Source organism: Cheilinus undulatus, linkage group 5, assembly GCF_018320785.1.
Source record: "Cheilinus undulatus linkage group 5, ASM1832078v1, whole genome shotgun sequence".
NCBI classification, from domain to species: domain Eukaryota; kingdom Metazoa; phylum Chordata; class Actinopteri; order Labriformes; family Labridae; genus Cheilinus; species Cheilinus undulatus.
In genome coordinates, this window is record NC_054869.1 from 46,774,093 (window position 1) to 46,801,177 (window position 27,085).

Genomic DNA, 27,085 nt, shown 5'->3' on the forward strand with positions numbered 1-27,085 from the left:
TCATAATAATCCTCACTTGGTACAAAGTGAAGTCATATTCGTCTTATATCGTATGCAAATTATTATTATTATTTTCAATATTCAATATGAATGCATAATTAAGCAGAATCATCCATAAAGGCGCAAAGTCTTAAACCAAATGTATAAAAATTAATTTGGAAAAATTTGGAATAACCAGGAGACACCTGGTAATAATATTTAAAATACTGAATATATTAATATAACTCTAAACTAGGGGGGTGTTTTCGAAAGTTAAAAAGCATTAGGTATCGTTACGTTAAGCTAAATTAGTTTTCATAAAAGAAAACTTGAAACTAAAGTAAAGCATAGCTGTTATTGGAATTAATTCTCATATTAGAATATGTATGCCAAACAAAACGTCATAATTATTCAAAGGCGTCATTGAAAATACAAAGGTTATAGCTGAGTATTCGTGTGTTTTGTCTACTTTGCATGACGCGGAAACGCCACGAGCTCTAAATGACATCCTACTACATGTGTCGATAATGTCGCTAACTTTAATTTCCAACACTTCCTCTAATTTGTCCCATGCGCTCCTTTAATAAACACGGTAAAAGTAGGCTTGGCTAAATTCCCTGAACTCCACTAATCTACACATCATCTCCTTCCGTTTTCCAGACGGTATTGATCAACCCTGGGCTTTACGTCAGTATTGATAACTTTGCCAAAGCCAAATCAAGTGCAATTGTCCAGTTAATGTTGGGGACGGAGGCACGGATACACTTTGCGCTTTACTTTTCCAAACACTCGGGCAGTTCGCCAAAATATCGTCTACTTTTTTTCCTTTCTCCTTTCCTTCACGAAAAGATGTTGCAGGACTTGTCAAACATATCCGTGGAGTCTCGTGTAAAGTCTCTTCGTTATGTTGTGTTTTTTTTTAAAGTGGGACCTGTGTTCGTAAACGTTGTTTAACGAGGGGGAATCCAGCCCACATATTTATTGCAGCCGCTGAAAAAAATCTCCTCAATATCCCCCAAGATGGCCGCCGATGTAGGATCGATGTTTCAATATTGGAAGAAATTTGATCTACGGCGGCTTCAGGTTAGTGCTATTCTCACCTTTCTCGACTTATTTTTCCAGCGGTATGTCTTTATACTCTTCTCTGCTGTGTGTTATGTTGTTTTGGGCGAGTGTAAGGCGAAAGCTAGCGGCGTTTGCATTGATAGTTATTAGAAATTGATCCCTCTTCTGCCTTTGTTCAGTTCAATCATTGATCAGCGGTGGAGCGACCGTGGAGCAGCACAGCCTCTGTGTTAGCCACACCGATCTGGGATCAGCACCGCGGACAGCACTGGCGTTTACATACATTAGCTTTTCTGCTTTTTTACTCTTTATTGTCCGCGACAAGCTACGCCGTACTTACATGTACGGAAACTTTTAATGCGCCTCTGAATCTCTTGTTCTTGGACGTAGGCTGTAACTTTTTCACCCAGCTTAATGTTTTATGCGGTTTGTGTCGACGGCCGTAGCGTTCCTGCTGCATCTTTCAGTAGGCTATAGTACAATTCTTGCAATTTTACATTTTTTTGTATGATGACGAATTTGCATGTTGGGAAGTTTTGAAAGTTTCTTTTTGTGGTCATTATGCTCGGGCATTTAATGCAAAATAATATTTTCGGGTTGTGCTTACTGTACATTTAGAAACGGTAGCCGTTACAGGAAGTGCAACATACCACCAGTTAGTTTTTTTTAAAAAGGCGATGCTTTGTGTTCAAAGTCTTTAAACGATGAAACGCTGGACTTGTATGCTCTGGCACAAAATGTTTCTGGTTAACACCGTGGAGAATGTGGCAGGTGAGCAGTTTGTTCGTATCACAGCCGTAACATGTACCTATACAGTCCCATTAAATTGCACGTCAGCTCCGTAGCCTCTTGCTTTACCCACTGCGCTGAAAGTTGAATTTATAAACCACAATGCTGACAGGATATACGCTTATATTCCTGAAAGAAAACGTTGAGAAAGCTTAACGTTGATTTCAGTGTCCACTCCCCCCCTCCTCTCCTCTCTCCTGAAGCCGCATAGGGCTGCTCGGCCGGGGGGGCTGTGTAATTGTATTCCCCGCTAATGTTTGTAAATCAGCCTCGGCCGGCGCAAGGGCAACGTCTGTGCCGTTTGACTGATGTTCTGTAACATGAGAAATGACAGGAGCATGGCAGCACGGGTGCCTCGGAAAAGCCAACCGAGGTAGAGAAATCAGATCTGGTGGCTCTCGGTTGTCTTGTGTTGGTCGAGTGTTATTCCAGCTCCCAGCCGCTGGACCTCTCTTTCATCCAGGCTGGGATCCAGAGGGGCGAGGGAGCTTTTGTTGTAACGGCTTCATGTAGCGTCCTCTCCGCATGCTCTCATCCTGGTTCACCTCGGCTTCAGAGGATCATGTAACATTTATGATAGGTGTATACGTTCAAGGTTTTTCATTAAATGTGACTGAGGAGTCTAGGAGCTAAATCTGAACTGCCCCTTAAGGATGCCAAAGCCATTACCCAGTGTCAGAGGCAGTGATGTAGTGCTATATAATAAAAAGGGTTGCCTCTAGTCTGTGGTCATTACAAGGCATGCAGCCACTAATGCAAAAAAACATAAACCTGCAGAAAAGTGATGCTTTTGTTCCCTCAAATGACCCTATTGTCATGTAAACAAATCACTATGATAGCAATAGCATCAGGCGGATTATTGCCAGGATATAGGTGGCTAAATAATTCCACAAATACATAATAAATAGAAGAAAAGTGAATAGATTAATTTAGGTAGTTTGTATCTGCAGCATCCCTGGTATTAGATTGTATGGGCATGCAGCTCTGACGTAAACAATAAGTAAAATACTTAAACATAGTAATCTACATCGCCAAAGTCATAAGAGCTCAATATGCTAAGTACACCTGTGGTGATGATTTGAATTACTGTATAGCAACTGTCTGTGTTTTTTCCCTGCATTTATTAAAGTTCCCTGCCATATAATGTGATAAAAAAGCCAACATAACAGACATTTAAATGCTCTCTATAAGCACATACATGCCGCTGTGTTGTAAAGCATTTCCATGTTCTACCAAAGATCCTCTCCTCTTGTGATAAAACCTTAAATATTTCACAGTTTTGATCACATTACATCATTACCAGGAGCTCTGATGTGTTAAAAATGCTCGCATGACAAGAAACTGTTCTCTATAAGCACATATGTGTCGCTGTATTGTCATTTACTAGCAAAATTCCTCTCCTGTAATGATGAAACCTTAAATATTTCAGAGTTTTGATCACATTATCTTATTAACAGGAGCTCTGATGTGTTAGAAATGCTCATATAACATACATGTGTTCACTATGAGCACATATGTGTCGCTGTACTGTCATTTTCCACTAAAGTTCCTCTCCTGTAATGATGAAACCTTAAGTATTTCACAGTTTTGATCACATTATCTTATTAACAGAAGCTCTGATGTGTTAAAAATGCTCTTATAACGTACATGTGTTCTCTATAAGCACATACGTGTCGCTGTATTGTCATTTTCCACTGAAGTTCCTCTCTTGTAATGATGAACCTTAAATATTTCACAGTTTTGATCACATTATCTTATTAACAGAAGCTCTGATAAATATTTTACAAGCCTCTTATTTCAAGCGTGCCTGTGACTTAAATGCGACCTGGCAACATGTGTCAGAAATCAGTTAATTCACTTACAAGAGCTGGCAGTATAAAATCATCCCAGCTATTTCGCTTTTTAAGCCCATACTGAATGGTAGTCTTTCTGCACACCCGGACATCTTTAAGCAGTTCACCCTGAAACATGTATTTTCTCATTACAACATATTTTATCAGTAAAGTGAGTGTGCAGATTTTTTAGCGTTTGTGCAGTAGATTTGTGCCTCCGAGGTTGTACAGGATGAATAATTCACCTGCAGGCAGATGAAAAGAGGGCAGGGAAAGTGCGAAGCGCTGAGGTGGAGTGACCTTGGTTCCTGCTGGCTGCAGGTCACCCGGCCGTTGCTGTGGTAATCATTCACACCAGCCAGATGGCATTTCCGTGGGCGAGCATGAAAAGGACGGGTCAGGGTCTGTCCTGCCAGGTCCTGCCAGGCCCAAAAACAACTCTGGGCCAATACAGTACCTGGAGAGAGAGAGAGAGAGAGAGAGAGAGAGAGGGAGAGCACTGGGCCAGCTGAGACGAATATGTGGTCAAAGCAGGTGGAAATTCACGTCTGATTATATCAGCTGAAATTCTCTTCTTATCATTAATTTATCACACCTTTAATTGCCCTAATTGCCTTTGGAAAAAAGGATTTGCAAGGATATCATCAAAGCAGACCAAAAGTCTTTTTTGTTATTTTACTTTGGAAAACTTGGGCTTCATGCCTCTGCTACTAGTTACTTTTATCCCTCTGTTGTTTTAAGCGATGTTGCAATGCTGCGCTCATACGGCGAAATAATTCTCTGCTTATTTGTTACCATTTTTTAGCCTTGTTTCTACTCTCTCTTCCATGAATCTAAGAGGCAGTGGGGTTTTAGATCAGGAACAAAAGCTTGTGATTGTACTACATTTAGCATGACTCAGTTGCTCTGGTGTCAGCTCTAATCCGCACACAGAGACAACAGTATTGCCAAACAGTGAAATTGCTTTGCAGCCTGTGAGCCTGGCTGCCTCCGCTGCCAGCCTGCTCTGTGTGCTGTTTGCCAGTAGCTCCCACACACACACACAACAGCACACACAACAACCCTGCAATCTCAAATTGGCTGTGAAAATCGGTCTCTGTCTCCCTTTCATTCATGCTTTCATATATTTGTTTGCTGATATTGTTAATGTCAAACGCATCAGCATAATCTCATTGTAGTAGAGAGTAAGTCAGTCCAGAGCGTCTCAGATCTTGTTTTATTTATTATAATGACTGTATCATTCTATTCATGTGCTGTGATAGATATAAAAGGCTTTAAAGCTGACCTTAACAGTGGGTGTAGTATGTGCTCATTATCTCATTTTTCAAGACTTGTCTTCTTTTGTCAGGTCTTTGGCAGATCAAGAGCTGCGTTTAAACGTAAAAGCTACCACACCATCCTAATCAGCGCTGATTTGCAAGGCTCCCATATAAACATTTCTTACCATGCCTTCATTATTACCCCTTCTGTGAGTCAATGGGTGGGGCATGTCTGCCGCGGTCCCCTATCTGCCGGGTTGGCCCTGTATTCTTTTTGACAAGGACAACAAAGCAAATAAGAAAGAGAGGAGCTTTTACAGGACTATCTGGGGCAAATTGAGATGTGAAATCCAGGAGCTGTAACCCCGGTACATAAAACGCAGGGAACATTAGAGAGCGAGAGGAGTGAAACAGACTTCAGCATTAAGCTGTTTAACCTCTCTGTGTAGCATTAGTGGTAGAGACTTCAAAGCAGATGCTTCAGCGTTGGAAGCAGAATGACAAATGGGTTTAGAGACAGCTACGGTGAGCATTCTCACAGGAAGACTAGGCCTGTCATTAATGTCAGCTTAATCACTTTGACCTTCCTTCAAGTAGATTTCCATACCTATCCAATCATTTTGCTTTGCTTGTGCTCCTGTTTGCAGACTGCTATGTGCTGCTGTTTGATAAGCCAGAGTGTGATGATGTTACTGTCTGTATCAGCGATTGTGCACTTGAAATATCCTGAAAGCTTGAATATTAAAGGATTGGTTCATGCAAACTACATATTTTTTCACTTTCTATTAGTGGTACCCTGTCATGCGGTAAGCTTTACTTTTTAACCTCAAGGTTTTGACATGCATGTCTTGGATCTCTGCCTCCACACCAATGCAATGATTGATATTTTCTTTCTGTTGTTTGCAGCGTGGAAAAATACTGTTGCGGCTAGTGTCTCATAAAAAAAGAACATCATAAGAAAGGGCGATTAATCAAGTTTTATTTACAGCAGGATTTTGGCTTCCCATGATTCAAAAGAGTTGAGGTATAATGACTGCTGAGCCACATGCCGTGTGCGCTCATTTCTGCATTGTCCAGGAACAATGCATTAAAAAATACAGACTTTTTTATACAGTTATGGCTGCCCCTCAAGGCAACCTGACAAATTTATTCAATCATTTGAAATTCATGCACAAGGAGGTATATAATGTTTGTGATCTCTTCTCCCTCTCCCTCTCTCTGCCTCTCGTGTTGCTGTTTATCACGTTTCTGCAAACCATAAATTTCTGTGATTGATTGGCTCTTAAAACAGGAAGAACATGCTTGCCTTGCTCGTCTGGTGCAGACCACCATGAAGGTTGTAGGGAGGACTGGAAACTTTTCCCTGCAGTCTATGTATGAGCAGTCTGTTCTCAGGCAAGCACAGTGAGTTTAGTCTGATCTGTCTCACATCCTCTACCCTGAAAATGAACTTTTACCATCTGGTAGAGGATGCAGAGTCCCCAGATGTAAACGGAACCTGTCTAAAAACTCGTTTGTGCCCAACTTGATTACAATTTTGAATAATTTTTCTTAAAGCTGAAAGGTTTGTGCAATAACTGTCTGGTGTCTAAGCTATATCTTCTCCTTTACCTTTTTTAAGATTTTATCTTTTTTATGTTTTCTTCTATAAATTTTTTTTCCTCGTTGTGACTTTACATTATTGCTTTCTTAAAGTACTTCGTTCTTGTGCAATATACATGGGCTGTGTGCTTCTTTAGTGGTATGTTTCGTATCATACTGTATCAGCTTGCATCGTATTGTTTAGTTTCTTGTTGTATCATTATGTGGGTTAGTCTTGGTGAGGTACAAAGATGAAGCCAAAGTAACTTCCCCACCTGCTTTGTGATTTACTCTAACAAAGAAAGGTTCCTCCCCTTACTTTCAATATAAGCCATGTAAACTCAAAGACGGAGGTTAGGGAAAGAAAATGCCTTTTATTTTGTTTTACTGCATTACAAAAAGGCCAGGCTAATACCCTGTAAGTTAATGTTTTACATAGTGCTGTTAACATCAAAGGCCATGATTAATCTGAAAACCTTAAAACGTTAAAAATAATTATTAATCATATGACCAAGTTTGACCACGACTTCCTCCTGTAATCCTCCGGTGTGGATGGCTATGTACAATTTGTGTGTTAGCAACGACACCAGTACCAACATAGGATCAAGCCGCGGTCTACACTTTGTCAACAAAATGACAACAGCTAAGCTAGCTAATGCAATCGCTAAATGCATTGTGGAACATTGTTGAAGACGAGGGGCTTCAAGTCAAGCAGTTCACATTCAATTTGCAGCAGAGGTTATTTTGTACTTGATGTGTTTGTCTGCTGATTAAGTTTGCAGTTCATGGATATTGTTGCGAATACAGACAGTGTAATTTAAAAGCTAAGGGGTGACTGATATTGGTTTTTCAGGGCGGATATATGATTATTAGTAGAGCATGAGAGCGATATTTGGAAGCGATACACATTTGTTATTGTCAACACAGTACTAGAAACAGAAGGTGATGCCATACAAACACAGTGTGTCAGCGCCACTCAGACCTCAGAGCTGATTGGCTGGTAGCTGTGTGACATAAAGCCAGTCAGATGGTGTTGTAGGGCTGAATGATTTGCAAAAATAAACTAATTGCGATTTCTTTTCCTGATATTGCGATTGCGATTTAATATGCGATTAATATTAGATTACTCAACTTGTGCATTTTTCAAGATATTCAAGCAATAAAACAATATCATAACCTACATTCAGTCAGGAACACTCATTATACATTTTACCATTCCATAGATAGATATTACCCTACAGTTTTACTTGGCAAAGAAGGCTTTGCTCTAAAGATGCTACCTGGGCTAGTCAAGCAGCATGCTTTGACTTTCCAACACACATGGCTACAAACCCCAATATGGATAGATACATAAATGACAATGTGTTTTGAAAAAGAAAAAGAACTTAATTTAGAAGCAATTATTCCACAGTAGCATGAATCTGAATATGAGGAAGCAACAAGCTTTAAGCTACAAAGGAGGTGGCTGGGGTGGAGGAGGTGAGGCTTGTAAAGCTGCTGCTGCAAAAAATAAATGTATTAAACTGCTAATTTGACATATTTCCAGTTTAAGAAATATTGCAACTTCTGCTATTTGTAAATTGCCGCAGGCCATATTGTTATTTAATTTGTGATTAACTGCCCAGCCCTATGGTGGTGTTGGACTTTAGGTTAGACTTTGAAAACAGAGCAGGGGGGTAAACGCACCTTGTAGGGGAGCCAGAGTACCACACCTTTGAATTAAATGATTTTTGCTGATTATTGGAAATAGAATGCAGATATTGATAATCGGCTAAATGCCATATATTGGCATCAATAATCGGCCAAACCTATCAGTCTACCCCTGTTAAAACCATTGCAACTTAGCTGGGGTGTTAGATAAAGTTTAAAAACTGTACTCTAATATACTTGTACTCCTTTATCTCAAATCAAAATGTAAGTAGATGGTAGTATTTTAAATGTATGGCTAATAATGATTGATCATAATGTATTTATGTGATTAACTTGATTATTTTTTCACCAGCAATAGTTTTAAATTGATAGGATAATGATTTCTGTCTTTTTACTTGATCATCTGCTTGCTGTCTTGTTTTAAAAATTCTTTCTTTTAACAACTGAACACATATAAACTACGCTGGACATGGACCCGGTCTGAATTCCACATCCATCTCCTCTGAAAAGTTTTATTGGAGCTAGTTTTTATTAAATAAGTAGTTTCACAAAGGATGTAAATGTTCCATATCTTCACTTCTCCAGTCAGCTCAAACAAAATGTCATCCTCCCGTCACTCATAGTGGACTTACACAGAAATCTCAGAGACTGATACCTCAAAACCTGATCAAATAAAACCATCTGTAGAAGACAATACCACTAGAGCTGAGTGAGAAAATGTATTTTTAATTATTGTGAGTCTTCTTTTGACTTATATCAGCTTAGATAATTGACATATATGATTTATAGTATTGATCTCTACTGTTGTTGCTGATGAGATGTATGAATTTTGACATTTTCCTTGTGGTTCTTTCTTTGTCTGCTCTGCTACCTGCCAGAATATTCCTGTTCTTGGAGCCTCACTGTTTTAATGTCTTTTCTTAAGAAGTCTTGTGCCAAAAAAGCAGTACCCCTGATGTTTCAGCCGGAGCACCCCCTTGGTAGTTGACAGTGCTTCATAGCAAGAAACGCCAGATTTTTCATAGCAGTGCGTTCTCCGTTCTGCTGCCCCTAGGCTGGAGCAATTGCTTTGCAGGAGTAAATAACCAGCTTTAACAAAACTTCAGGGACACATTAGTCTGCTGGAGGACGGCTCCATGGTGGTAGGGCAGCCTCTTCTTCCCTCACAGTGAGGCAGGCGGAAGCATCAGGAGGGGAGAGGTAATGGCTCATCGGCATGGGTATAAAGCTGTGTCCTCTCTCCCTGCTGACAGCCAGTCCCAGGCCGAGCTAGTCCATATTGAGCAGCGTTTCTCCACCGCGGCCTTGGCTTTATTTGTTTTGACCGCCTGACGCCACTGCAGACGTATTGAGCACCCGTCTTTTCCTGTTCATTTTCCCTGGCTTTCAATGAATCTCAATGCCCTCCCTCTCTCATCTCTCCCTCTCTGTCTCTCCATCTCAGCCTTGAATGCCTCACTTGTATTTGGCATGGTTTCACTTGCTGTATTTCATTCCCTATGGTCCATTTTGTCCTTCATGACTCAAAAAAAGCACACCTTCTCCCCAAATGTGCAAGGCTTGTGCACGCTGTGAGTTCTGATGTTGGTTGTCATGTAGCGTGAGTTTGCATGGTGTGAAGGGTGCTCCTGGGCCCGGCACACTCATGAGATCAATGCTTCACTAACCTTCTCTAGGTTGTCTTTGGGGATCTCTGGCGCTCTCATTATGTGCCACTGCTCAGAGTGTGTTTACCAGACTGGAGGAATAGTAGTCTTTTGCAGGCCACCCATTTGTAAGGCCCATTTGTTCTCATTTAAGTGGGAAAAGAGAGGAGCCGGGGAAAGACGGCCTCTTGGTGGTCTTTTGAGTATTAAACCAGCGTTTGTTATTACTAAGCAGATGTGCTCTTATTTGTCAAAATAATACGAAAGGTGTATTATGGCAAAAGCAGATGGATAAGGCTTGTTGTGTTAGTGGGTCTTGTCTTTGTGCAGCTGCTACCCCCACACAGTTAATTACTCTCTTATTCATCCCCAACAATGGGAGTGGATAGAATAAATCTGAGCGCCGCACTCTTGCCTCTCTACAAGGAAGGTGCAGACTGGGACCCTAAAGCGAGCGAGTGGCTTCAAGAGGTACAGTTTATCATTTTTAATGGAGAGGAACAGGAAGTGGAGACGTGAAGCTGGGCTCAGTGATTTATACAGCGCCTCAGTCGGGGGAGAAAAGAGCAAGTCTATCTCCCTGTCCACACCTTTGGTTTGTAGTCGCTCCTGCTCAGATTTTTTTGTGTTCTCAGCTTTCTTTTAACACTACCAAAATAAACTTGCACCTTGTCAAAGCTGTTCCAGGAAGCACAAAATTCACCCATCAAACCGTATGATTTAAAAAACCAGCTCTGTTCGTTTACTATTAATCACTAATGTCAGCCATTGTATGCAGTGGCTTTGTAATCGCTGGTATTTTGTGGGCACATCATTCCAAAGTCTGCATGCATCCTTCCCCCACATGCCTCCTCTCAGTTTGGTTTTGTTGTTCCCTGAAAAGCCTAGTGATGTCATGCCTCCATTGTCACCTGTTCATTTACTTTCGTAGTGGAGGGCATCGGGGTATTGATTAGGCTTTGCAACTGTGTTAGCAGCTCTGCCGGTGTGTAATATTGGCCCTGAGGCTATTCTGTCTTCCTTTTCAGTCTCACGAGTGCTTTCCAGACCTTGTAATCTTAATTAAATATGCAACTTTTGATCGCAACAGGGTCACTATTTTTTTGCATTTAAACATGGTCACAGATCCCCCCAGCTGAGAAAACAGACAGACATTTTGAATCTTAATGCAAAAAGGTAGAAAAGAACAAAGAAGTGAATTGAGACGCTGCTTTTTCAATTTCCCTTGTTAGCCTCCTGCTGCATTCCCCCTATAGTTTTTTTCCAGATGAGTTTTATGATATTTTCCTCCCCTCCCTTCTTCATCTCTAACGCTTTCGCTCCTCTCTCTCACTCCTCGGCAGTTTTCCCCAGACAGGTTCCACAGTGTTTTAGAGGGGATGGATTTAATTGCTCTGTGGGGATTGGTTGGCTGTGCCGGGCTCGGCTGTTTAATTAGTGTACCCTGCCGGGATTGGTTTAATGCTTCATGATCTTGAAATTGTCTGATTGTTCAGCCCTCTGGGGACTCTCCCTGCCTACGTAGGCCAGCAGGTTTAGCTAAACATTGCTCCAGGCTTCTGCTGCATGCAGCAGGAGGAGAAGTATGCCTCAGGAACCTAAAGTTGGTGGAGGTAGGGCAGCAACGTGTTTGACAAACAAGGGGGACATGAATGTACACTGGACAGTCTTCTGGGCTTTCTAGGAGATCTATACAGACCTCAGTAGACTGTTTATTCTTCAAATGACTCTCAGCTTGATGCTATATGAAAATGCTCCCATTGACTATTAATGCATTACCAATATTTAAACAGCAATACCATGTTTCTTTATGATAAGGAAGCATATAATTTTTAGCTGCAGCCAAGCAAAAATAATTACCCATGCATGTGCTGCTTGGCCCACACATATTCTGCAGCTTTTGCGAAGATGTCAGAATGCATTCTAGTTTTATTGACACACTTCTTCCTTCATGTTTCCACTGATTTGTTTTGCATATGAAGGATCTAGGGCTGTCAAAAGATTGACATTTTTAATTGCCAGGAATCTCAGGATTTATGTAGATTGTGATTTATCATATGCTTTTTATCACATTTTAAAATTCTACAATAATGCATTTAAAACAGTTTTTGTATCATTTTGGATGTTTCTCGTCTTAAACTAAGGGTAATTAACCTGCTGGATACAGGCCTGCTTTTATTGGGGATGCATGATATCAGACTTTTGCAGATATGTTGATATTTATGAATTAATTTCAGCTGATACCAATATCTAACCCAACACGCCAGATAGACTATTTCATTTATCCATTGCGCGAGAGATATTTCACATTCAGCTGGGAAACCTCCCATGCAAAGTACTTGGAAAGGGTGGGACTTGTCAAAAACTTCTTTGATGGTGGTTGGACAAACATTCTGTCTGTCCTCTTAATTATGGACCAATCAGAGAGACAAGACAAAGGTAGTAGGCATGCGCTGCTCTGGTGAATAACAAGAGCTCTGCAGGCAAGCAGAGTTGTTGGTGGATCAAACTCATGCCAAGACGTCTTAGATAAATGTAAACACATATTCTCTGCCAAGAATGGCTTTCAGCATGGTTCTTTGCTTCTTTTTCAATAGAGAAATACTGTCCACATCTGATAAAACTGCTGCTATACTGTAGCTACATCAAAGCTAATTGCAGCAGCCTTTGCTACCAGCTGCAGTAAAACCAAACCTCCCCTGTAACTATTGCAAACTTGTGCAGAAGGAGGTTTAGAGACAAGTGGTACCATCATATCTGCAATGAGAAGCAGTTATTTGCCCTTTTTAGATAAAGAATTGTGGTCCAGGTCTGATTAAAAAAAAATGCTGCTATTGCTACATCTGAGCTACACAGACGGCAGCCATTGCTACTGCCTTCCAGTACAACTAAACCCTGCCTGTAGCTACTGCCTCATTCCTCAATGATGCTGATTGGTCCACTTGGTTCCCAGGCCTAGTGCAATCATTTTAGATTGGATTGGGTTGGCTTGAAACAGAATATGGCCAGTCCACCAGCTTTCAAGGTTAATCTATATCAATATGGATATTCAAACAAAATTCAGATCTCAAACTTAAGACCTTAAACACACACAATTGAAAGCTTAAGGACAAACAAAAATGAACAAAGTTCAGTCCTTAAAACACACTTTAAGGGTCAATTAATGAGTATAAACAAAGAGGCTGATACAGTTCTGTTGGTCCAGCCTAAAACTGCTGATACTGACTTATTAAGCTGAATCGCTGATGCCAATATCAAGACAATAATATCATGCATCCCTAGCTTTTACAGGTTGATGGAAGAATTTAACATGAACTTAATCATAGAAAAAGGAACTTGATATGGATTGAACAGGAATAAGGGGACAGTAAAAAAGTGCAGATGACTTTTGACTTTTCCACCAAGCTGTCTTAGTTTTTTTTTATAGTGAAGAGACATTAACCCTCCAAACCATGCAGGATTGGAAACCATCCCAGGTGTTAGCGCATGCGCTGTTTATAATATCTTAGGAACCATAAGACAGATTTCTATAGAGTAAATTGTGATCTGCAGCCTACATTTCTGCAGATGTACAGATGGCTACTGGCATCTTTCAGAACGTTTTTTGTCGAGGCACAAAGCTCAATTTATATAGAGCATTGATACTGCAAATCCACATGGCTAAATCCATGATAATGTGACTAATTGTTAAGTTTTTTGCAAATGTAGCAGTCTTGTTATTATTCCTTCATTTTAACACCAGAAGTAAAAGACAACAACTTCCTGTCAGCCTGTCGGTCAGTTCTCTTGCTTTCTTGGTGGTAGTGACCAATCAGGGCCATCCAAAGATCAAGAAGAGACAAGATAGTTTTGAACAGTAGGAAAAAAATAGCTCCACATGACCTAAATAATGGAAAGATGACTCCTAAATGCATATTCTACTTATGGGAATGTGACGTGTGCAAAATGTGAATTGGTTTTACAGAGATAAATGATAGTGATAGTTTCTGTTGTGTGTTTGTTAGAGAGATGTTTTTTCTCCTGATAGACAAGGCCTGTAGGAACTAAAAACAGATGTAAAAAGTCTTGTTCATTGTTGATCTGGGTATGATTTGTATAAAGTTGTAAAATATTTCATTTCATTCATTTTTGCATGAATTATACAAGTGGACCCAAAATAGCAAAAACTGGCTCGTGGTTCAAAAGGTTATAGAGCAGTGGTGGACTTATTTAACATCATTGTGAGTGCAAGGAGATGCTGCAGTTGTTTAACCAAAGTGTGTCATAAGGGACAATAAATAAATTACGATCAAAAACAAATGCACTAATTGTGGACCTTAATTAATCCAGATTAATGCGATCAATCTTGACAGCACTAGAAGGAGCCTCTGCAGCGATGAGGCCATCAGGATAATTCCCATGCATCTCAGAATGATGTGCTTGGTCACCTTGAGTGAGGGGAGCTAAGGAAATTGCATTTGTGTAAATGGGCGCGGGGTGTGTCTGTGTCCCCTCTGTGCGATGCCCTTGGTTTGGTTCAGTCATGGCAGTGATGTTGACCTCAGCAGTAAATGTGCCTGGCATTAGATCCTGAGAGCGTGCATTGTGTCGTCGCAGTCCGGTACAGATAGTACCGACTGAAGGCTAAACTCATTCGGCTTCATCAGACTTATCGAGCTCACTCACTCAAAGAACTCAACCCTCAAGTGCATAAATCTCCAGTGGATGATATTAAGAATAGCGTCCTCTGCCTTTCTGCCTGGACTTTGTAATGTATTTGTCCTCACTGTGAAGGATAACTGAGTGTTCTGGTGCAACAATGATTACTTTTTGTCTGAGAGCTTTCTCTACTAGGACTTATCCAGGTAGAGGCCCTGCAGATTCTCTATTCTGCTGTTGTTGGGTGGATCATCTGTGCTGGAACCAGTGTTTTTCCTTGTGTTTACTGTTATAGTAAAATCCTCAGCGGCAGCGTGCAGATGCATGTGATCACCTAGGTGATAGACCACATGGCAACCCAAGCCGTTCCCAAATGAGAGTTGCACCCTGAGCTTTATCCCCCTTTCTCTCTGGGGGAGATGCCCTGATTACTGAGTGACTTTGAGCAAGAGTGGAGGGCCCTCTCCAGCTGTTTCTGGAATTGTTTGTGCAGTGATGATAAGAGGCAGTGAGTAATCAGAGTTGGGTTGTGTAGACAATCTTTTTTAATCTTTCCATTATGAATGTTTTTCAGCCATGTCCGACATCTGATCCGTTTGTGATAACTGTGATTTAGTGCACTTCCTTTTGGTTTATCCTCAAATAAAATTGGACTATAATGGTAGAGCATAAAATCTGGTGGATATTCATTGTTTCTGCCGTTTTAAGGAGGGAACCTCAAGTCAATTGCGGATCATGGTCAAAGTCAACAGTGCTGCTCTTTCATAAAAAAGCCCCAAGACTTAATATTGCAGAGCTGGTTCACCTTCAAAGATAAAAATATTATTGCATCTCAACACCATCCCCCACTGCCTTTTGGGCAGGGTGTGAGTCCAGAGTCCGTCTAGACGTGCGGCATCATTAACCTGCTGCGACCTCAGTCCCTGATGAATTCGCTTTAACATCCCCTGCAGCATAGCGTTAGCAGCCTTCCTCTCGTCCACTGGGAGCTCGGCCTCCTCTGGACTGGCCATTAGAGCCACTAGCTTCTACTGGCAGGCATTAATAGGCCAAGTGGCCGGAGCCTCTCTCAGACTGCTGAATAATTCAGACCGTCTGGGCCATGTCTAGTCCCGGGGCGCAGGGGGAAGTGAACTGGGGATCAGGGTGCAGGGGGCTGCATGGAGGTGCAGGGGTTAATAACAGGTCTGCCTCTCTGTGTCAGCAGCTGCTCCACCCCCAGCAAGCGCACCCAACCCCACCCCACGTATGAAAGAATCCTATTCAGTTGATTAGATTTTTCAAAATGGATCAATTTTTAATCAGTGGAGCATCTGACTACGGTCAATACCATTGTCGCTGGGAAGACAGTTGCTGGACAGCCGTCTTTATTTACAGGAATGTTTGTTTTTTACTGTATGCAGATGTAGAGGCAGGAAATGGCTCGCTTAGACCACTGCACCACTGCAGTCCCTGGTCTGTCCACGCAGGGGTCTGGCCTCATCATGCATATCTGCAACAACACCACCACCAAGGCTGCAGCAAATCCTCCTCTATCTGATCATACCCTTTGGAAGATCATTTATGAATATTCACACCAGAGCAGAGAGGTGGATTTAGTCTATCGTCTTTTGTTGTTTGGGCTTCCTTCTAAAGAGACTAGTGTTAACTATTTGCATCTGCAGAAGTGGTGAGTAGGAGTGAGGAGCCAACAGACTAGCTGTTATATTGCCATCAAAGTTTTATTTGGCTGTGGGGAGACCCTAGCATGTTAAATAATGAGGAGCCCATAAACTTAATGTTTAGAACGTCTCTGTGACTGCTGACGGAGTCTCGTTATGTCTTCATACGTAGGCAGAATTATGAGATAGTCCTTCATCAGAGCGCTCCTCATTTTCACACATCTGGTTCTTAAATACCTGAAACCTAAAAAGTACTTGTGTGTGTTTTAATGGCCCTTCAGGTTTCAAAGATCAGAGTGAAGAACTTTGTGATGAACTCTGACTCAGTTCCCTGTTAGGAAAACTTTCACAGAGCTACCATCTAGCATGTTATCAGTGCTATCTGACACATCCCACTTTAGTACAAAATGACAAGGTAGAAGTAAAGGTACAGACAAATGTGCAAATCGAAAACAAGCTTTAAAGGAAAAATAATAACATTACCTGCACTTGTCCTTTAAAAACAGTGAAATTTTTCAGTAAACAAGGTCAAATGGTGCAATATAGTGTAAAATCAATAATGGTCTGACTGTGATGGGGTTTAATCAATATATCCAAGTCAGAAAGGTTAATCAATAAAATGAAAACATGAATGTAATTAAAAATGCACATATAAAAGATTATTCTCTACATGCTGCTTAATATAGTTTGAAGTCACATTCACCAAAATAAAAATTAAAAAACAACAGTTTAAAACTGCTGAGGTTTACTGTGAGGCTGTCAGACTTTTTAACAGATGTAAAGGCAGTAATAGCAGATAAGACATCAGTGTTTTTTTTCTGTAACTAATCATAAAACCTTGGAGCCATAGCTGACTGAAATGTTGCAGATACAGAAGTTCACATGCTTTCCAACCTCATCTTCACTGGTTCTAAATTAAAAAAATGTATATTTTGTGTATCATAAAAAAGAAACTGTGGGTTCATACTTAGAAAGTGGATCATATAAAAAAACTCCTGTAAAGATTATTATGAAGATTAATCCGTAGGTTTATACTTTTCCATTCAGTCTATCATTATCATTCAGTGTATAGAGTGTAAAACATGCAAAAATTGCTCTTAACACTTTCCAGAAGTCCAAAGTAGGGCTGAACGATTTGGGAAAATAATCTACTTATGATATTTTCCCCCAATATTGCGATTGGATTTGATATGCGTTTATTTCTATAAGTTCCTCATCTTAGGTATTTTCCAACAAACACAAGCAATAAATTCTTCTCTGTTACAATTAGTGCAATATGAGATTGGACAAGGGCTGAGCAATTTTGAAAAAATCTGTTTATTTGGACTCATATTGCAAATTGGGTATAAATTGTTGTATTTGAGGGAGTGATGATTTTTATTTCAGCCTCATATTTAATCAGAAAAATGTACAAAAAATAAGAAAGTCTGATTTTTTTGTAGATTTAAAAAAAAAAGGCTCTTGAATGATTGCATGATATGTAATGCATGAAATCTCTGCTGCAAAAACAATTTAAACTGGTGTTTTGACACAAATTTCAGGTTCAGGGATGTGCTCCAACTTCTTTAGTATGAGTAACATTTTATAATCCACAACACCTTTTTCATTAATCATCAAAGGTTAAAGACGACAGGTGGGTTTAAAGGGTCAGAGATTGAATATTTGACACAAAAAACATTTTAACTAACAGGGATGCACAAGATTGTCAGATTGTCATATCATTATCGGCCAATATTGGTTTAAAGGTGAATTATCGAATTGGCAGATATTAGCATTTCTGCTATTTAACATTTTATCTATAAAAATCTGCCTGTGTCAGCTGTAAATATTGGCTGTATAAACGTAGAAGTTAGTGGAGTTACAGTCTGGAAAAATAGACCTACTTCAGCTGAATTCTTTATTCATCATCATTCCTTGCTCTCTAAAGGCTGTTTGAAGGACTGAAATTTGTTATTTTGTTTATCCTGAATTGTGTGTTTTAAGGACTGAAGTTTTAGGTCTGAGCTGCATTTGAATATCTTAAAATATCAGTATCAGCAAAAATGAATTCATACATATCTGCAAAAATCCAATATCATGCATCCTGAATAATTAATCCTATTTTGATCAAATTGTCAACCTGTAAATCTTTGCAGCCTGTCTTGTAATATGTCTGAAGTAGAGATGCCCTGATTGATTGGAAACGATCACTATCAGCTAAAATTTCAGTTGAAATGCTTGGTCGGTAGATTTGAATTAGTGCTTTTAGTCATGGATACCAAAACTGATCACCTGTGGATAATACTCTGGTGTCTGCAGCTGAGAGAAATGCTACGTGCATGGTTTAGTGTATTTATATTGGCTAATTAATTTGTCAAAACAATAGAGTTCATTTTTTAAAGACTTCTCCTTACGCCCCTCCAGTACCTCACAGTCATTTGGTCCAGCCCCCCCCCCCCCCCCCAGCGCTGTTGCTGCTGCCTCAGATGGACTCAGGGACTCAGGCAGGACATAACAGGTAGTCGCTGAAGTGAGTCAAGAGCATCAACCCTTTAAAAAGCCTGTAAAAGGAGGCAAATCACTGAATTCTAACTGATAGTTTCAAATCAGAATGCTGAGGGAAATAACTTCATCTAAAAGTAAAAATGACAAAAATCCTCAGCTGCAGAAGTTCATAATGCAGGAGGGTGGTTATTGTTTGTGAAATAATTTTGACAAGCCATCTAACTTAATAGGACATGGTTTTGTGGTGGATAAGGACCTGAGATGATTCATATGATTCACAAACTGTATAAACACCTTTTCTAAAGTAACAGTCATTCAAAACATATTGATAATTCCCCATAAAGCAGAATGGCTTACAATAAGAATGTCTTGTAGTATTGCATTGCAATAATTACAGCATAGATGTAGTCAGCACTTTATTGTTGTAGCTGGACAAGTTAGTTAACTGTTTTAACAGGATTACCCCACACACGCTTTAAAAACTACTTTAATGAAATGTTTGTTGCTATTTCTACTTAAAATTAAAGATTTAATTTGTTGCCATGATGTCATTTCTCATTTACATCATATTTTAGTCTAATTCCAGTTAGTGGTCATTGCTTCTCTCCTATTACTGTGAATAACCTGCACAGGGCTAGACATTTACACCCGCAAACTAGCCAAATACGGGTAGATTTCAGCCGTGGGGGGTAACAGAGTGACTTTAACTAGTGAAGTAAGATACCTGCCCTTGATTTGCTCAGAGCAGTCACATGGTAGAGGATCAATGCCTTGTCAATTGAGCCCAAAGATTATGTGTGCAGATTTTGAAATAATAATACAAAACCATAAAATTCCCTTAAATTAAGATAACGAGCTGCAATTTTGATTGTGACTCCAAAGTATTAAATTGAAATTTTTGTGTGCAAAACAGTTCAGATGTTGCATATGAGAAAAAAATTGAAGATATTTTTGTACCCATTTACTTCTGGCCTACTTTTTCTTATGAACTGATGGGAAATTTTAGAACCAGTGTTGAAGAGATTGACACTGTTGTTTACAGTACAGACTGTCTGAGGAGAAAAAGAAAACTAAGAGACAATGCAGTAAAACAAAAGAGCTATGTATGGATCACTGAGAATAACTCTCATAATAGTATGATATTAAAGCTGTGCAGCTTTTACTTAAACAAGTTCCAGGGCACTTCAGTGTCATGAAAGATAAAAGACTGAGCAGATGACACAGATCAATACAACAGAAGGACACTGAGGCTGTGATGGAAAAGCTGCAATGGAACAAACAGGAGGTTTCAGCTACAAGGATACAAAAGCAATTGACAGTAGTCTGGACAAACAAGTTAAAAGCACACAAACACAGATCATAGATAAGAAGCACGAGCAAGACTCATGTCATCAGAGCTGGCTAAATCATGACTACATCATTTAATAAAGCTGCCATTGGGATTTATCATTGATTTGTTCTAATGATACAGAATATATGGTACATGCTTCACATTTACAGATAGATATACTTGAAGAAAAGCTATGACACAGTAGTAGCCCACAATGAAAACCATCAAATGATTGCAAAATGTAAATTAAATTGATTATCCTGTTTTCATACGTTAGTGTTACTGGCCTATTGCCTGCAGAGTATCACCTAAAGACATATTGAATGACATATGGGCGTATTGACGTTAAGCATATTGGAAAATGACAGATAGATGACATATTGATTGGTTGACCCAGGGCAAAGCAATATATTGAGTTTTTAAGATGCATCAATATGTTTTCAAACATGTTATAGGGTAGGGTTGGGGGATAGGGAGCAAAAATGATGCTATTTAGATAACTGGCAATTCACAGTTTAAATCTCAATACATTTTTCTGTAAAGAAATAAAAGAAAGTTAACCTGACATGCCAGATGGATGTGTGAAACACAAGGAAACCTTCAAATCTAAGCGTTTGGGAAAGGCGAAGGGTTTGAAAAAAAACTCGGAGGGTGATTGGATGAACGTTGTCAGGCACATCTTTACGGGCCAATCAGAACAATAAAACACGTGATGTTCTTTTAACGAAGGAATGTGGTCAAGTTAAAACTGGCACTTTAACAGTGTAACGCAACATTATGTAATAACGCCACATTATGTAATAACGCTGCATTATGTAATAACCCTAACCATAGGACTTAGCGTGGGCTCCAAGGTATGCCCTACCCAACTACCTTGCCCTAACTCTAACGGCTTAGTGACTTATGCCTAAAAGTTTATTACATTATTACATAATGCGGCGTTATTACATAATGTGGCGTTACAAGCAGCATCCACACTAATCTCTTCATAATTGCCATAATTGCACCGGCCTCTTGTTGCTGCTTGCTTACGTCACGACTCCGCCGTGCCTGAAAGTATACTGCCCCTCGTCACTGATTGGTCCTGTCACTTTCTAACCGGACCCAAACGGTTCAGACAAGAGCTTTGCAAGATGGATTCGCCAGTGAGAAACAAGGAAACTGATGTATCCATCTGCTTTGCAAGGTTAGCAGAAAGTTAGTTCTTTGTCAAATCCATGTGGATTATTAAAAATGTCAACATGTACATCAAAAATGACTGGCAAATCAGCCCCAAAAAAGCAAAATAATCCACTGTTGACCCACAATTCCTGCGTGAACTCGCAGTTCACCCCAATCTCTACCGTCTTGCTCAGGGCTAACTGCGCTATAGACATGCTTCCAGAGTGCAATTAATCCAGCTAAGTAAAATAAAAAGTAATAAATGCAAAGTCTACTCCAAGTACTGAGACGTTAGCTTGAAAATTATCAAGTTAAAACAATAACAACAAAAGAATATGATTGTTCAGATTGTTCATTTAAAGACACCTTTGTAATAAAGTGCAATGCAACGGTATATTTTCCATGTAATGTGGAGTCATTCTTGTGCTAGGCACCACTAACGCTTAAATCTTCTTTTCCCTGTATTTATTAGAATTTCTCACTCAGTTACCCTGCTGACCTTGGTCTGGGAGATTGATGGTTTGAACCACAGTCAGGCCCTTGTCTTTGGATAAGAGCATCCGTAACATTGTTACATTAGGAGTGCCACATCCATTTCCTGGGAGAGGTGTGGTCAGGGGCGGAGTCAGACAGGTTATTAGCATTTTTTTAAATCTGTAGTAGCTTTGTCTACTTTTAATGTTCATTTATAAATGTCTGTATTGTTTGTCTGCATTGTACAGTGTTTTTCAGTTTTATGAAAAGCGCTTTATAAATAAAATGTGTTATTTTTTTTTTTTTTTTAAAGCCACAGACACAGAAATGGCTCATTCTGAGGAGGACTAAAACAGAGGGATTTTGGACATGCAAAAATCCAATACTGGAGTGTTTTTCAGCGACAAACTTCACAGGCATGTTTTGGGGACCTCTGAGAACAATATAAACTTGTCTTAAAGGGGTAAAATATGTCCCCTTTAAAGCCACAGACAGGCAGACAGAGTACACTCGCTTCATATTGCTGTTATTACAGACAAACTTAGAGCAGGGAGAAGACACCTTTTACCTCATTTCTGTGCTTCACGTTAATCACATGGACCAAAATGGGTGACTCTGCTACGTTAGCAGTGGCATTGTTTACAACACAATGCATGCCACCATGTGCGATATTGGAATGTGGAACAGTGATGTGGTTTGGCATTGTCAGTCCAATATAAAAATATTGTAAATGTTGTTACTGATATTGAATCAGATGTGGCCCATGTCTTGTTTTTTGTATTGATACAGTTTCTGTTGTGTTAAAATAAGTCATACATGTCTCCATCTGATCATTAGTGAGCTCAGTGTTGACTGATTTGGAAAACAACGTATGCCCAGCCCAATGCTTAGTTACATGTAATTTAAATATTATGATGACATATAAGAGACATGTATGTTGGCAGCATGGCATACATGGATGATGGCACACTGTTATGATTACATGTTTGCATGCTGTTGTGTTGTACCATCATAATTAAGCTCCCTTTTGTCCCATCTTTACAAGGACCCTCTGCAGTGCAGAGTAAACTGATACATATTACTTACAGTCGATAAAAAACTATTGATTTTCTATGCATTGTACCAAGAGTGTCAAATGCAGAAAATAAGGCTTTGTTAAATGAAAACCTCGTATGGCAACACTCTGAATTCTGTAAAAATCAACCAAACCAATAGAATCAAGTGATATAATCTGATTGATAAGTGAAATCACAATTATTATGGCTTCTACTGTTTCTGTTGCTCGGGTTTTAGTCTGAAAATGGATGAGGCACTTAAAGAAACAACATCAATCAGCTGGTGTAACTCATAAGGAAGGCTTTTGCAGAGTTCAGACTTGATAAAAAACCCTTTTCTTCCATCTAATCTTCCACCTTAAATGTCAAACTTGTGCAAAAAGAAGAATTGCTTTTGCTAAGGAGCACTCATTTTTGCTCACTAATGAAAATGTTTTGAACCTCTTTGCTGCTGCGCCAGTGGCGTTGTTTTCTTTCTTTGCTCTCTGATTATAGAACTGTATAAGCTGTGTGAGATTTTTGAATTCTTAGCTGATTGCATGCCTGTAGCCATGCACTTTCTCTGCTTTCGTCTCCAGACCTCTCCCTCTCCTGATAGCCTCCTTTTTCTTGCACAGGAAGATGCAGTGCACTTTATATGCAGTTATGCTGAATAGGTGCTGATGTATGTTGAAAACAGTTTTGCAGGTGCCTTGTCAAAATGTGCAGTGGATAGGCAGTTACACAATTCAGTTTTAATATGCCATCAATCAGCCTCTGGATTCATTTGTACGTACAGTATTGAGCTTACTGTTCCCCAGACTACCCTGAGTCTGCTGGTGTTTAGCTTCTCTCATGTCCTCCAACAGTGTGTCCCTATTGTCTGTTTGTCTGTTTAATATGCAAAGGCGGTCATTCAGGGAGTCATTTTGGACCAGTGTAAACGAATCGGCAACAATGATTAGCTGGCGCTGCAGAGGAAGTGTCCATCATTGTGTTAGTGCATTTGGAGACTATCCCTCCTCCCTGAGGTCATCTCACTGCTGCTCTCTCAGCCTCACGGAGGATGCACTCCAAAAACACCCAAACAGCACCGGCATAAATACACTGTAAGTGGAGTTACTTAATGGGAGATTTTGCATGCTTAATTGCAAGTATGGATTGAAGGTCCATTAAAAGACATCAGTGTCCTGGAGTCCAGCTCATAGTTTGAATTTACTTGAAATGGATTGATCCATTGACGTCCTGGCTTTTCTATGTAAGAAAAGTAATTAGAAACAAAGAGCACAAAACCATTTGAAGGCGATTTGAAAAACAGAACATAAAACGTTGTTGGTATCCAGACATCCCTGCTTCTGATACGAGAGGTTTTTGTTTGTTCAGTGTATGCAAGCATGCTTCAGGGTGGCACCGTAGACGTCCAGAGGGAAATATCAGGCTTATTTATTGGAGCCTTTTTAGCCCCAGCTCAATAGCAGTAGTCTGATGGCCGGGGTACAGAGGGACTATCTGGCAGAGAAGAAGGTGGAGGAGGAGCTGGGCCTGGCGTCAGCTCCTCTGACAAGCTCTTATTTACCGTCCAGATCTATGACTCATTTTATGTACCTAATCGTAAAGCACTGAGATTTATGGAAGGTAACGGGACAGTGGGGAATACCCCAGGAGACTGGCAGATTCAGCCCCCCCCTCCCCTCCCTATCGTGCTCCCCTGGCTGGGCTTCAGGTTTACTCTACCTGGCTCAGCTAACCAACATCTTCTGGGAAGGTTGGAGTGTTGCAGCTCATATGAGGAAGCCCATATTTCTGTCTAATATGGACAGCTGATGGCTCATCTTATAAAGAAGAGGGTCATAAAAATTGGTCGGGCTAACGGATGGCTCTGTGAGGATTAATAACAGCTTATTGGTCAGGTGCAGTGACCTCTTGCAGAGTTAACAATGCACTGGCCAAATCCAGCCCAAGAAGAGCACCACAGCAGCAGAAAAGTACAATCTTATGTCTGAGGTTACCTGATAGTGGTCAGCATAATCAGCAGCAGAATCATTGTATAGATAAGGGTGACATTAGGTTTGGTCCACAGGGACCTCAACATTTGGTAAGCTATCTACCTATGCACAATGTATGTCTCTTTTTGTCAGGAAATAAAATATGACTTTTTCGACACCAGAATTATAAATAATAAAAACAAAAAATATTGAAACCTGTTTGATACTACAGCAATGAAACTAGAAGTCTGAGGCACCCATTGAGCCAACTGCTGGCCAGTTTCACCCGATTTTCCAAAGGTTGCTAGCATATTTGTTCAACTTACATTGTAAAATTTTTCCCCAAGAGGATCTCACATGCCATCCTTGGTGCTGTTTACATCCCTTCCCCTGCCGGCCTGATGATGGCATGTTAATGTCACTGTTGCTACCCGATCCGTCCCGGAAACCCGATTTGTACTGCGCATGTGCAAACGCGTCTACATCTGCTCGAAAGCCTATCGAAGCATTTTACAACAGTTGCTGATTGGGCCAATAATACCCAACTGCAGCCACGGGTACCATACAAACCACAACCCCTACAAAACACGCTCCCTACAAAACACGCCCACTTGCGCTATTTGCTTAGTTTAAGGTTAACTGACATAAGTTTAGATAGGCCTTAATTAGCTTAAGTTAGGTTTAGCATTTTAATTTCCACTGGTTAGATTTAGGGATAGTTTATTGGCGTAGGTGTGTTTTTTAATTATAATTAGCTTCCCAAGTGGATGTAGACACGTGATTGCGCATACGCAGTACAAATCGGGTTTCCGGGACAGATTGGGTAGCGACAGTCACTTCTAACCAGACACAAAGACTGATCACAGGAATATTCTGTCAGTAAATAAACGAATTAATTAATGAGCCTGGTGTCACATGGTGCAACATGGTCCGGTTTGGTATTGGACAGTTTTGTCACGGTTTATCACATTAAACTCTGATCTTGGCTGTATTTCCTCAGCTGATGTCTTTCCAGTCTCTGTTGTTATGATAGGAAATAAGTCTTGTTTTAGAAATCCAGATAATCTGGATCAGCTCAGCTCAGCTGGTTGTTTGGCTCCCAACAGTTTGGAAAGGACAAAGGGTGGAGGAAAGGAAACTGGCACTCATATGGGAGCTAGCTACTGTGGCTCACATTAGAACTGTTTTGTAGAACTGGCTTGCTTGAGAAGGGCACATCATTACTCAGTCTCTTACCCCACAAGGTTTAATTGGTTGATATTACATCATCGTTTCACTGAAAAGCATGCTTGTGACAAAATGAGGATTCTTTTATATAAGCGTATAGGTCCATTTAGATCTGTATAGTACTAAATGTCCTCTTTTTCCATTCATTCCTAATGGCTGCCCCCCACTTCCTGACCCCCATAGAGCATTCAGGATCATGCGATTGCAAACAACCTATTCTGACTGAAGATTTCACAGTAAGCACAGTATTGTTAGTTGCTCTTGTAGTAGACAATCTTTAACTGCTCCTTAGGCCTGGCTTTTATTGTTTAATCAACACTATCATGAAGTCTATTGAGTTAAACAATCTTGTCTTAACTTTTATTGAAAATGTACTTTTATATCTTAAAATTCAACATGTTACCCAGCCCTACAAGACCACAGGTGGACTTTGGCATTAGGTAAAGGTAGGCAATTGCCTAGAGCCCCGGACTACTTGGAGCCCCGTTAAGACATTATCAACTTAACCCTTTCTCCTGCACCAGCCAGTGTTTTGGCAGTTTGGAATTTAAAGGGCTTACTCATTAAAAGTGAGAAATATGAAGTAAGCTTGGTCTTTTTATAGATCAGCTGTTCCCAAAGTGGGGGTCAGGACCCCCACGGTGGTCGCAGGACTCTCACAGGGGGTCCCAGGATGCTTTCCAAAACTAAAGAGAAATTTAGATTGGTTTCAAGTGGTATGCTTTATTAATTATTGTAGAAAATACTCTTTAAAATTAGTTCCATTCAAAATAAAACTGTTAATATTAAGTGAGACTTGTGCTTAAATATAAGTAATGTGTAGAAATACTCTAAAATGTAAATATGTACATGATGCGTTGTGCAGCATCTTGTGCTAAAACTACCTCCAGGGTGGTGGGGGGTCCCCAGTCTCTGATGCTGATATTTTGGGGGTCACAGGCTGAAAAGTTTGGAGACCCCTGTTATCAGACTGTTAGAAAGCAGAGAATCTTACGATTCTAACAAAGTCCAGCTGCAATGGCTCACAGATACACAGAAACAGAAAGTAGCCCTTTAGTGTGAGGAAAACATGGGGAATAATCAAACTCACAGTGTGTGCTGTATGCCTTCTCTGTCGTATTGTAGTCTAAAACTCAGAACAATCCCATTAATCCTGGAATTGGATGAAGGTTAGGGTCCAACAAACAAAACTAGCAACTTCATTTAGTCCCAAAAACAGACTGACAGGAGCGGTGTTTTTAAGAAAGTTCACACTCTGTGTCTCTAGTAGACTCTAGGCAACAAAACAAG

The 27,085-nt window shown here is 40.2% G+C and overlaps 1 protein-coding gene across 1 annotated transcript in view; it reads left to right on the forward strand.

Annotated features, from left to right (window-relative positions):
- Positions 1–749: 749 nt before the first annotated feature.
- The window catches only part of cux2b (cut-like homeobox 2b), a 161,298-nt gene continuing 134,962 nt past the window's right edge, over positions 750–27,085 (forward strand). The window contains exon 1 of the mRNA XM_041788433.1: positions 750–1,062. Coding sequence (XP_041644367.1) covers positions 1,000–1,062 — 63 coding nt within the window. The 5' untranslated portion in view covers positions 750–999. The remainder of the gene's footprint in view (positions 1,063–27,085) is intronic.